General features: G+C 40.7%; 1 protein-coding gene across 3 annotated transcripts in view; it reads right to left on the bottom strand.

The window, feature by feature from the left end:
* Positions 1-316: 316 nt before the first annotated feature.
* The window catches only part of ltk (leukocyte receptor tyrosine kinase), a 65,700-nt gene continuing 53,157 nt past the window's right edge, over positions 317-12,859 (bottom strand). For all 3 annotated transcript variants that reach the window (XM_042500984.2, XM_088087254.1, XM_088087255.1), the window contains exons 21-29: positions 12,644-12,734; positions 12,043-12,107; positions 9,340-9,469; positions 9,159-9,256; positions 8,250-8,342; positions 7,867-7,968; positions 5,259-5,393; positions 3,687-3,777; positions 317-3,394 (exon numbers count right to left, since the gene is read on the bottom strand). In XM_042500984.2, the coding sequence (XP_042356918.2) occupies positions 2,372-3,394; positions 3,687-3,777; positions 5,259-5,393; positions 7,867-7,968; positions 8,250-8,342; positions 9,159-9,256; positions 9,340-9,469; positions 12,043-12,107; positions 12,644-12,734 (1,828 nt within the window). In that variant the 3' untranslated portion in view covers positions 317-2,371. The remainder of the gene's footprint in view (positions 3,395-3,686; positions 3,778-5,258; positions 5,394-7,866; positions 7,969-8,249; positions 8,343-9,158; positions 9,257-9,339; positions 9,470-12,042; positions 12,108-12,643; positions 12,735-12,859) is intronic.

Raw genomic sequence — 12,859 nt, 5'->3', positions numbered from 1 at the left:
TACCTATATACTCATACAGAAGTAATCCCACTCAATCATCAATTATAACCCACTGGAGGCGTGTTGGTGTCAGGGTGTTAAAAAAGGTGGCAACCAGGTGCCAGACTGTAATCAGCAGGTATACAAGAGACACAGCGCCAAAAAAAAAAAAAGCAAAAAAACAGCAAATATAGTGAGGGAAAATGCAAAGCAACTGTAAATCTGGGACTGTCTTGCGTGTATACAAACAGTAACCAACAATCCTGCATATTATACCTTTAATAAAAGCTCAGGCAGGAATCACTCTGTGTCACTGATCAAACTCACTCAGATAAGATCAATATATGCGGATTTATTTGGGGCACAGTTAGGTTAGATCAAAGTGTGACAGACGGTGCATTGCATAGAATGTCTTTGCATTTTTGGTTGAGGAAAAACACCTTCAGCTACATGAAGAACAGAAAAAAACTACTTTCAATGAGTGTGAAATAAAATACATCAGGCCATAAAAAATATACACTGTGAGCAAGATAAGGATGATTACTTTTTCTTTCTCTGTAAAATACACTCCAGATTAATCAATAGTTTGAGATGGCACAAATCAGTAAGTGTTAAGAAAACAATCAGCCTTTAGGTAAGTTTCTAAAAGTTTTTTTCAAGTTGACTGAGCAACACTCACCAATATCAGCAGGCCTGAGCATAAAAACATACAGCATACACCCCTTATATGAATGTAACAATCCATTCAACACACTAAAAAATAAAGTATCAACAAGTTTACCCTCAAAATAAAGACACATATTGAATACAACTAATCGATTAAATAAGAATAACCTGAAAACATAAACAGTGAATAGACATTTGAACTGTAAGAACTGAGATACCTGCTGCAGCGTGCTTCGTATCAAGGCGTCAAATACCTCCCCCTGCTGCGTAAACATGGGTACTACCAGAACTACATCGGTGGGTGCAGTGCAGTGGTATTGAATGGCAGTGATTGACTACAAATACAGATCCAACATTAACATAAATGAATACAAATAAATGATTAAAAAAAAAAAAGCTACATATGTTATGGGTTAGTCCAGTGTACGGAGGTGAGTACAAAAATAGCAATTTTTTTTTACATCTGCATGGTCTACAAATTCTACACGCTTACACATTTATTAGACTTCCTGTGGTCCAAGTAAATATTGGAACATGGGGAAAGAGAGTACTCAAAAATAATCAAAGTTTATGTAGTTTGACAAAAAAAAAATCTCAGCACAAACGTCAAATACTTTCATAAGGAGTCAGTGATTACCACAAACTATTTAACACCTAAAGGAAAATGTTTCTTTCAGAGCGTTCGATGAAAAAATCAACACCTCTCATGTCTGTACAATGAATCTGGCACTATTTTCAACAACTGATTAGCTTAGCTTAGCATAAAGACTGTAAACAATGAGAATTAGGTAGCCTGGCTCTGTCCGAAGGTGAAAATATCTGCACCTCAAACGACAGCCAGAGAAAGATTCACATTTGACACGTAACGCTGTCTTGAAACAAAAACAGGGTTTATGATCACCTCTTGTACCCCTTGTTATGACGTGACTGAAATTCTATACTTAACAAAACTAAACCATCTCCGTGGACAACTGCGCAAACTTCTTCCACTGGGAACTGTAGAAAACACAAATGAGGGAAAGCTCTGTTGGGAGAAAATCAAAGACATGTTATTGCTTATGCTGGCATTTGCGTTTTCACATTATTTAGGGTGAAAGCAAATCAGAATAGTTGCAGTGTACCATGGTGTACTTTAAACTCCTAAAGTATGCATACAGTAATAAATGAAACTGTTTTAGTAACTTATGAAATTAAAAATGATGAAAAATAAAAAGGAAATTTTAAAAAAAGCTGAGATTCTTTTCCCAGGGGCTCAATATTTTTGACTTGTTATGGTCATACTGTACACTGAATAGAACAAACTCCAACTTCACTATAATGCAACAAACCACCAAAGCTTTCATGAGAGAACAAAAACAAATAGGTAGAAAATGAGTCCAGCTACAGCAGTTATTCATGGCAACCTTCACCAGCAACGTGGAAATTGAGAAAGAGCTGGGTCACATGTCATCCAGTGTTTCAACTTCAGTGTTTCAGCTACAGTACCAGTGTACCAGAGGCCCAGATAAGAGCTCTGAGTCCAGTGTTGGCTCTCTGTGTCACAGTGTAGAGGAGTGTTTGTGTTTTCCAGCATTCCAGGAGCTAAAATAATTTGATGTTGTGGCTCTCAGACCGTGTTGGAGCCCACGTGGTCATGCTTTTTGTTCCAGAAACCCAGAGGAACTCGGGTTGTGAGAAAAGGTGACATTTACTTTTAACATCAACCAAAACCCCTGTTACGATAATCTTAGATAGGAGTAACGCTGAGGTCTTCAGACAGAGAAAATCCTGAGTCTCGGTCGCGTGTGGGTTTCTCAGCTTTGGTGTGTCTCCTCACGTCCTCGTGTCCGTAGCTGGCGTGACGCTTCAGCAGCAGCTTGGGCATACAGGATGAGGAGGTGTGGAGGCCTAACGCCAGCCCCAGGCTCGTCCCTGAGGAGACACTGGGGGCAGAGCTGGTGTTTGTGATGGCTTCTGGGGCTTTGGGCATAACCAGGGGCAGGCTCTCCGCCTCGTAGCTCTGCTCATCGTACGCATAGTTGACGTTGCCACAGGGGAAACTCTGGAGCTTTGCCAGGTCCATACCTGCTTTTGAGGAGCCACCTGATGGGGTCTTATGGGAGGATGTGGGCGGGGCAGCTGGAGCCTGGCAGGACGGGGACGGGGTGGAGGAGGCGCAGAGGCTGGCAGGGCTAAGGTGGGAGCTGTCGCAGCCAGCCTGGTTGCTCTCTGAGGTTGTGTTGACGGCGGAGGAGGCGGAGCTTGAGAGTGGCATCGACTGAGTGTGAGCAAGTGTTTTCTTCCCCCGGAAGTTTTCCAAAACCCAGGAACCATATGTGGGGTTCCAGAGGTTCTTGGTCTTGTTCTTCAGCCTCTGGCTCCCTGAGGACGAGCTGTTTCTGGAGCACGGTCGGTGCGGAGGCGGCTCAGGGTGGAGCCAGTGGCCTCCTGCTGACACACCAGGAGCGGGAACAGACTCAGCCCAGGACGGCTCCAGAGCCTCGCGGCACGATGTCACCTCATGGTGGACAGGTTGGGTCCTCTGGAGAAGCAGACGAGGTTTTGTAGGCTGGGGGGGTAGAGGGGTGGGACCCAGGGCGAGAGAGGAGAGACCAAGCTGGGGAGAGGAAGCCTGGGAAACAGAATGGGACACCAGGAGTGGAGTGAGGCTGGTGGAGGTGTGGTCTGAGGGACGGATTATTGTGCATCCATCGTCCTCTGTGGAGGGGGAATATTCCACTGGAAGAGGTGTGTTAATTACATCTGGGTCCTGATGGAGAGCAGTGATGGGGGGAGGGAATAAAAAAACAGAATGAAGAAAGGAAGAGTAAATTAATATAATAATAATAATAATAATAATAATAATAATAATACATTTTATTTATACAGCACTTTTCAAGAAACTCAAATATATAATAAATAATAATAAAATACACAACATGACAATTCTCATGACATTAATTAAATGTTAAAAGCAGTTATTGCATATATATATATAAATACATTTTTTCACACAAATCTCAATTTTGTGTATGCGCAGACGGGTGTGATATAGAGCGTACCTGAGAACAGTAGTTAATTCTCTCCAGGATAGTGGAGAAGTTGGGCCGGTGCTCAGGACAGTGCTGCCAACACTGGGTCATGATCCGGTAACTACATACACATTAACAGACATTGTTTAAGATGAGTACGCAGTATAGAAGTCTACATAGGTCTATTAAGAACCTGTAAGCCGCTCTGACCCTGGACAGGTACGGATTCGGGTACATGTTTCATTATGGTCTGGTCCTATTCAATTACTGCAGGTCTGTAGGTTCTTTGTTAATTTTGTCGAATACCTGAGTGGATCCAAGAACACCTGTGATCAGCGCTGATCAAGAGGGAAATGCATAAACACTGTGTGTGTAAGTTGGCTCTGATTAGGCTGGTTTAGGATCAGATTACAAGAATAAGCAGCAGAGCCAGCAAGTTGGAGTCGGAGAGAAGGAAAGATTGATAGTGAGCCCCACAGTATTCACAACTCGGAAAAACCCTTTTGCTTTATTTGATCAGTGTGTTAAGGACCAAAGGAAATAATCAAGGAATGGAAACATGTTCAGATGTTATGACAGCTTCAAAGGTATGGAGTCAGCACTTTTTCTGTTAAATTATACTTTGGTGCCTTTCGGAAAATGCAAACCAGATTTCACTGTGCATGTGTTGCATCCCAATAAAATGATATAATATGAAGCTTCAAATTCTCTTTTTAACCCCTCTAAGGTAGGCTGCTGCTTTCTGTTTGCCGAGCTTGTTATCATGTATAAGTGATAATGTAAGCGCAGCTTTTTCAGAGCTACAAGACCAAGTCAATTCAAGTCAGTTTTAATCTATAAATCCCATTATCACAAATCATAATTTGCCTAAGAGGGCTTTAAAGCATATGACATCTCTCTGTCCTTGGAGCCTCGCAGTGGATAAAGAAAATCTCCCACCAAAAAACACTTTTACAGATTTAACTTTGCATGTTGTGCTCTGCTCCAGGAGCTACACACTGAGACACAATATTTCTCAGGAGAAAGCAGAAGTTTTGGAAGGAAACTCAGAAGTTTCACAGCTGAGGCCAAACATACTGTGATCCCTGTGTTTCCTGTGTTCCCCCCTCCCTCGCGGCCTGCCTTCTTCTCACCTCCATATCTGTGCCACACTGCCCCTTTCCTTTTCATCATCATTCCCATCGGAGAAACTCCCTGGACCCACTCCTTCATCTCCACCATTCATGTTTTTGTAATTAACTTCATCCTCTTTGATAAAATCACACCTGTGTCCCGTGTCTGTGCTTGGGCCCAAACTCTCCACTCACAGCAAAAAGTTTCTGAGAAGAACACATAAGTATTCATCTTTTTTTTTCACCCAACTACTTTTCTTCCTCCCTCATGTCCCCTTAGGGACTCTGTGCTGTTAAAAAAATACATGAGGCAGAGGAAGAACTTTCAGAAAGTCAATTCAGTTCACACAAATCCACACCGACGTTGGCAGGCAAAGCAGAATCTGTGCCATTATTTCTAAAATCATCCCTAAAATCATTCCAGCTGTACCCTGCTCATACTTCACATGCAGGCTCATTTCTTTTTTAAGTGTTTCCTGTCATTACTCACACAGGCCCTGGACAGCTCTTTGGAGGATCCATTCTGCCTCCACTGGTGACAAACTCCAGCACCTCCTGGTTGGTTTTACAGGGATACGGCATGTAACCCAGAGAGAGGATCTCCCACAGCAGCACTCCGAATGACCTGCAGGGGGAGAGACAGACCAACAACTGAGCAACAACTGTGCTGACTCTGGTAAGTGTATGACATGTGGAACTTTGCCTGCTCTGACTTCCCTCAAATACCAGGATGTAATTGTGCATTGGTTAAAATCAGATATTGAATCTAATATTAAGGCATTGGATTCTTCTTCCTGTTATTATTTTTAATTTATTTATTACCTATATCTTCATTCATTCATTCATTGTCCGTAACCGCTTGTCCTCGTAAGGGTTGCGGGGGGCTGGAGCCAATCCCAGCTGTCATCAGGCGGAAGGCGGGGTACACCGTGGACAGGTCACCAGACTATTGCAGGGCCGTTACCTATATCTGTATTTATTTATTTATTTATTTATTGTGTTATTATTTTTATTTATTCCCATTTCAATATTAATTTATCTGCTAATTTGGTTTATTAGTTTACTTGTTTATTTATTAATGCAATTATTTATTTACTTATTTTATAATTTTACTGATCTTTTCCTCTAAGCGTGTTCTTGATCCCAGGAAAACTCAGACAAATAAGGATATGCAAAATGCAGGGTCGTGTGTGCAAGTTCTACTATGTGTTATGTACATGCTAAACTCCTTAAAAAAAAGATATTTTTTAAAAAACAGGTGATGAATTACAAAAAGCTGAAATTTACCTCATTTGTGTCTACACACAAACCCTCCAGTAGACTTCTGTGTAGTTTCATCTTCTGACAAATGAATATTTGAAGGTCATTTTGGGCTGATATTAATAGTCAACTTGACCAGCTAAAATATAGCAAGCAGGAATGAGTTGACGGACATCAGAGTCGATGTATGAGGGCGACGCTCACGTTGTTGAGCCAGAGCTCTCATTCTCAAGCCACAGTTCTCGACCTCTGAGACGTGACTGGCTGATGGCAAAGCACATAGGAATCGTCTGCCATCTCTACAGATAATATTTTAGAGAATTCGACCCGGCAAAATGTATATTCAAAAGAAAACAAATAGGGGGAGCAGAGAGGGAGAGAATAAAAAAGAGAAAAGACCATTGCCACAGCCTAATTACTTGGCTAAGCATTCCTTTTCATGCTTGGATTATTTTAATTTATCTTCAGTTTCACTGAATGTTTTCTGTACACACAAGAATATATGTGAAAACTGTTAATATGGTTAAACCCATTACGTCAACAAGTAGAGTCAGCCTACAAAATGAGTGGTTTGCGTGGACAGGATGGCCTGGGATGGTGTCAAATTCCTGGACAGAATGATTGTTTCACTCTGCTCTACAGTTGTTTACGGGGTTGAGTTCTGGTAACTGGACTGAGAGTCACAAGCCTGATCTGTTTTACGATTTTTTCTGGGTCGCTATGTTTCTGGTAAATGACTTGTCTTCTTAACAACTTTAAGCTGGAAGGAGGAATGTTCCTCTCAGAGTCCTTGGCGTTGTCAAATTGTATCCTGAACATATTACCATCAAGTTTGTTGTGAGTTTTATTGACAACTGTGTAAATCATCCACATAAAAGTTCTGAATGTAACTCTAAAATTCAACCCTGATCTCTAAAAAAACATGTCTTCTAGTCTGCGTGTGACATTCTGTTCACAAGATGATCACTTAACGCACTGATATTTAGATTTTGAGTCTCTGTAGGGCTGTGTGGTTTTGTTTAGGAGTGAAATCCCTTGGTTTGTAAAATCTCTCTCAAAATTTACTAATGCACAACATGTATAAGCTTACTTGAATAATACATGCAACGTAGTGACAATTACCATAAACACAAAATATTGAGCCTTAAACAAAGGCGTACAGATCAGTGTCAGTTGAAAGTAATACGCTAACAAGAGCTCTCAAAGCCAGTAAAAGGGAAACGGTAGGTGGGTTTCCATTATAGATTTGCGCAAAAATTAAGCAATATTTTCAACATGTCGATAAAACACAATTGCGAGATGACTGAATTTCCACTGAGTGACGTTGTGCGATTTCTTCTCTCGCAATAACATTCCAAGAAGCATAGCGATGGATGTCCAAAACACTATCAGTTATTTCTATTGCAATAATGCAATCTAATGGCCGCCCCCACGTATGAGAGATTTCTGGGAGGTGATAGTCCACGATTTCACAGAGGAATTGTGGATTCAAAACTTCCAGATGATCCGCTCAATGTTTGAAGAACTATGCGATGCAATAACACCTCTTGTAGCGCCTGCTGCATCAAGCCTGAGGGAGCCCGTTCTGACCGACAAGCACATAGCCATAACATCAAGTGACCTATAAAAGCAAGAAAAGTGTTTCCATTGCAGTGTGCAAAATATGGCTTTTTTGAATCGCCTGAAATACCACCTCATGTGAGCGTAAAAAACTTTTTTAAATGGGAGGTTTTTTTTGAGTTGACTTGTTTCCACTAGGCGTGTTTTAGATTTGCAGTTTCATTTTGCACAATTGGCGGATTAATGGAAACCCGCCTTGATGTGTTTATTATTCATACCATGTATCAGTCTTGCAGGTGAAGATTCCCTCCATGAAGGCCTCTGGTGGCATCCATTTAACTGGCAGCATGGCACGTCCACCTTTCCTGTAATAGCTGGCTCTAAGGAACCATTAGAAAGATCTGATTTAGGAACATCCATTTACCATTGGTTTAGAAGAGAAGGTAAAATACCACAAGGACATGAACTCTGTAAGTAAGTTTTGAATCTGGCCCCTGCCGAGGATAATCAGATCGCTTTTCAAATGGTCCCATATTTTCCACATCAACTCAGTGCAGCCCGAATTTGAGCTCCCATGAGAGAAATTATCGTAAGTCATCCTGTATGCTTCTCTTTGTGGTCTGCCGTGCAGCCTGTAATGATGCAATTCTAGCATACAAACCTGTATATATCTCTTGCCATCCCAAAGTCCCCAATTTTGGCCACTCTGTCTGGTCCAGGGCAGGTAAGCAGGCAATTTCTAGCAGCAATGTCTCTGAAAATCACAAAATCTGTTACTTAACGTGCCCTTGTGATGGAAATTAACTCTCTGACTTTCAATATTCACTTAGTGTATAATAGGAAAGGAATGCAAGTATGTTTTTTTAAGATGTGTTGAAAGATAACCAATTTTTTTTATAAAGGAGACTGAAATGAATACAAACATAGAAATCAGTTTTTACCTGAATTTACATTTACCTATAAGTTGTGATGTTTACTGCTGCTACAATATACAAGGTTAGGTTTTCCCATATTTAATAATACCTAGATGAGAAGTTGGGGCTGTACTTATTACTTATCTATAGTCAGTGTATTACCTACAGTGGATGGTGATCGGCATACCCCCAGTTTGGGATAAGCAGGCAGGAGTACTGACATCTGAGCTTAGCAGTGTACTTACTGTTTATGTCTAAGAAGTCTGGTGGTTAGATAAAGCAGTGAACTTAAACTGATATTGATTTTTTTGTTGGCTTAAAGACATTTTGCTGCTGCACCTGTCCACAGCAGTACATAGCTTAGCTTCCGTAACTGTACTCCTGCCTGCTTCTCCAAACTTTTGGCTTGCTGACTGGCATCTACTGTAAGTAATACACTGACTATTGACAAGTATCTCATACAACCCCACTTTAAAAAAATCCTCCTGGATCTAGCATAAATATTGAATCCTTCTGATATGATCCTCATTTAACTGTTGCAGTAGAGAGGTCATTCTTACAGCCTACAACATTTTGTTTTTGTATTGTTGATCCTCCAAATTCCATGTATATTTCAAGTGAGCTCTTAGCAGTAACAACTGGTTGTGGATCTGAACCTGTGTATGAAGTGATTCTCCTCCAGGTAACGACAGCCAAAGGCGATATCTCGGGCCATCTGCAGCAGCTCCCGCATGGTGAGAGTAGACGTCTGGCCCTGGATACAATAAAGCTCAGTTCAGTGAACCACACAAACACAGTGTGCAGCACACATCCGAGATACAAGTGGTACAGACGTACAGCTCGTGGCCTGTTCTGTCTCAAGAAGCTCTTCATGTCACCTCCGGTCATCAGCTCCAGCAGGATGAAACGTGGCAGGATGTTCAGACTGACACCGATGCAACGCACAATGTTGTCATGATTGAACTTGCTGCGTGGACAAACATTAAAAACACGAGGGTTAACAGGACAGCACTTGTGTGTGTTATTCATATAAAATGTGCTGTGTCTTTATGTATTTGCCTGCTTGAAACAACTTGCCAGAAGAAAGAAAGGCATGAAAATGTAAATGAGAGAACGAAAAAGAGAAGATGGGTGTTGCTGGTCCGCACTAACATTACAACAATTTGACTTTACGATCCTTACGTACATTTCAAGACTGTGCTGAGGTTTATTAATATTTTTCAAAAACTGTAGCGACAAATCTTTCCATCTCTTACTTATTTCTGACTGCCGCACACCTGGAAACCTTACGTGACATGTCATGATCTGGGGCATAACTGCATATTTAGCAAGATCTTCAGTACAGTTCTTGTGTACTCGCCGATCATTTGCTGAAAGTTATTAAAACCAACGGTACTGAAACATGGAAGTGGAGTGCTTTTTAACGTCAAAAGCAGTCAGGAGTAAAGTTGTAAAGGCATTTTTCAACACTCTCCTAAAAACATCTGCATATGTGCGCAGCATGCACAGATCTTATGAGTGTTAAATCAGGAAGACATGGGAGAGGGTAATTTTTGACTTTCCCCAATATATTAAAAAATGTATGAATAATAGGAAGGCTGACTTCACTGTATGGCCTTGGAATTTTTTACACTGTAGCACATCAAAATGTTATCCAGATGATGACGCAATAGTCCTTAGGTACAGAACAACATTACTGATGTGAAAGCTGAGTAGCGGCGGAGTTGGGACGAGGAGCATTTGCTCTCAGGCACAGTACATATAGTACATTTGTACTACACCCTTATTAATGAAAGCAACTACAAAACCAATTCAAGCTTTAGCCAATCTGCAAGTGAAGATTGGAGGCTGCACAGGGAGATAACCATCAGTGTAAATCAAGTTTTGAGTTTGAAAAAAATCCTGATTTGGTGCCTTCTCAGTTTGAAATATTCTCTCCAACTGCTTCAGCAAATTCTGAGCAGTGTGATACTGTAAAAAGGGGCTTGTCAACTTTTTTTTGGTGTTTTGCTGAAAGGCTTTATCTGTATCTTTGGCTGTCAGGGTGAAATCTTTTTCACAGATGAAACTTTTGAACCACACAGGGAAGCCTGAAAAGGTCTAACAAGATGATGCTTCACTCCCAAGTCAAATCTGATGTCTCTTACTCTGCTCTTATTTTCATGTGAGAGATAAATATTATTAAAATAATAGCCACCAGATTTAAAAATAGCAATAAAAAGACGCTCCCTTAAAATGTACGGACACAACATGTTAAATTAGCTCCTAATTCTGTATCTCCACAAAACAGGTATGTTGTGTGCACCCAAATTAAGTAATAGATAAAAATGTTTTGTTCCGTCTTCACATTTTTGTTGCTCTTTAACTTCAGTACAAATGTGACCTGAGGGACTGTTTCTCAGTGAATGATCTCAGCTCTGTTATTTAGAGTGGCTGAAACTCACAGTCAAAATGAGGAAATCTTCTTTGAACCAGATCAAGTTTTGTCTTTGTGAAAACACATCTAATAAAGTTAAAATGCCCAACAGATGTTTGAGAAGGAGAGTAATTACTGATGCTCAACGATCAGTCCCTCCGGGATTTTGCAGGCTTTTATTCAGGTTTGTTGCAGTCTAAAAGGTCTGATTGCAGCTTTTCTAAACAAAAAAAAAAAGGAGTGATGCATTTTGTGCTGTTTTGGGCAATGATATTGCAAAAAATTGCAAAAACAGGTGCGATTAAAAGTCACACTGTTCTGAGTTTATGAATTGCACTACACTAACTTCACCACAAAGCATGCATTTTTATTTCAGTTCACCTTGATTTTTTAGCACATGCAATAGATTTGGATACAAAAAGCTTTATCAATGTGACTTGTCTGTTGTCCGTGCATTTCAGTCATTCCCCAGGTGTGTCTTGTGCTCGGAAAAGTGTTTATGTTCCACCACAACAAAAACAGTTTACCACTGCTTCTGTACAGAACATCAAGGTGTTGCCTTGCACAGTCTTTAGCAGTAATTTTTATCCGTAAATGATATGTTCCTGTTGCACAAGTCTGCATTTTTACACCCAGACTTAAGACATAATTGCTGATAGTCGTGGGAAACTACGATGATGGATCAAAGTTGAGGAAAACTTGTGGTCGTGCAGATTTTTCAGGGGTTGTTTAAACTGGCATTAACTGTTGCGATCACGACATCGCAACATCCTGGAGGTGTTGACAGATCAACACCACACAGGTCATAAACTTAAATTAGGTTAGCTGTATTTTCCTGCAATCAAAAAATTTCCCTGTGGACACAACTGTGTTTAATTAATTGGTCTGTAAAACAATAAGCTGAATCAAACGGCAACAAGACTGGTCAACATGTGTGCTACGTTACAGCCAAGGTTTGATTTCTAGCTTGTAAAGTGTCACATCTGGCTCCAGCTGTTATTTCTTCTAACTCAGAAGCCAGCTGCTGACTGATGATTTGAGCGCACTGCTGCTTCACACTCGTTGAATGTGCTATAAGAAGGATGCATTGGGAGAATCGATGTGTGAACTGCAGTATGGTGCACCTCATAATCAAAGCCTCCATCAGGAAATCCATTTCATCTTGTTCAGAGCAGATTTCTGGAAGAGTCTGCAGAGCAGAAAGAAACAGAGAAGCAGTTTGAGGTGTGCGTTTGTGCCATTGTCAAGAGGAAAGATATCATTAGACCCAATCAGCAGACTATTGAAAAGGCAAACCCATGTGGCGCTCACTCAGCTTTTTCTTTTTCAACCTTTTGCAGTTTTTTTAAGCCAAGTGATGCGAGGGCTTTGACTCACTTTTTCACCTTTGTCATCAGTCATTCTGAGCAGTCATGAGGATTTTGCAGTAAGTCATTTTATTTTTGGACTATACAGATTTTGTTTTACACAGCCAGTTTATTCCTATTCTTGTTCCTATTATGCAGTAAGTAAAGAAAATAACCCTCCTCTAAATAAATGCCTTACAAAAACCTTGTCCTTTCAAATCCATCATGCATGTGTGACCTTTAGATCCAAGAGGCAGGAGCATTGCCGTGGGATGTTGTTGAGTTGATTATATGTAATGAACATAAGTCCTGATGAGAATCTAACATCTGACATTTAGGTGCAGCTTGTATTAATGCATCTTACAGAGTGCAAACTCACCTTTATGGCTACCTGCATGGGACTGTTATCACCGCTCATCCCCAGAATTTGTCCTTCGTAGACTTCGCCAAATGCACCATGGCCGAGAGCCCTGAAAAAAACCCAACAACAATTGAAGTGAAAACACACATAGGCACTCTGTGTACTGTAAGTATGGGCATCAGCACAAAAATCTGTCGGTACAGTGGCCAATTGAATAACACACAAATATCCAAA

This window comes from Plectropomus leopardus, chromosome 14 (assembly GCF_026936395.1).
Source record: "Plectropomus leopardus strain MGB_pleo_1.0 chromosome 14, ASM2693639v1, whole genome shotgun sequence".
NCBI lineage: Eukaryota > Metazoa > Chordata > Actinopteri > Perciformes > Serranidae > Plectropomus > Plectropomus leopardus.
Note: the sequence above shows the minus strand (reverse complement) of the source record. Positions and strands in the feature narration are given on the sequence as shown.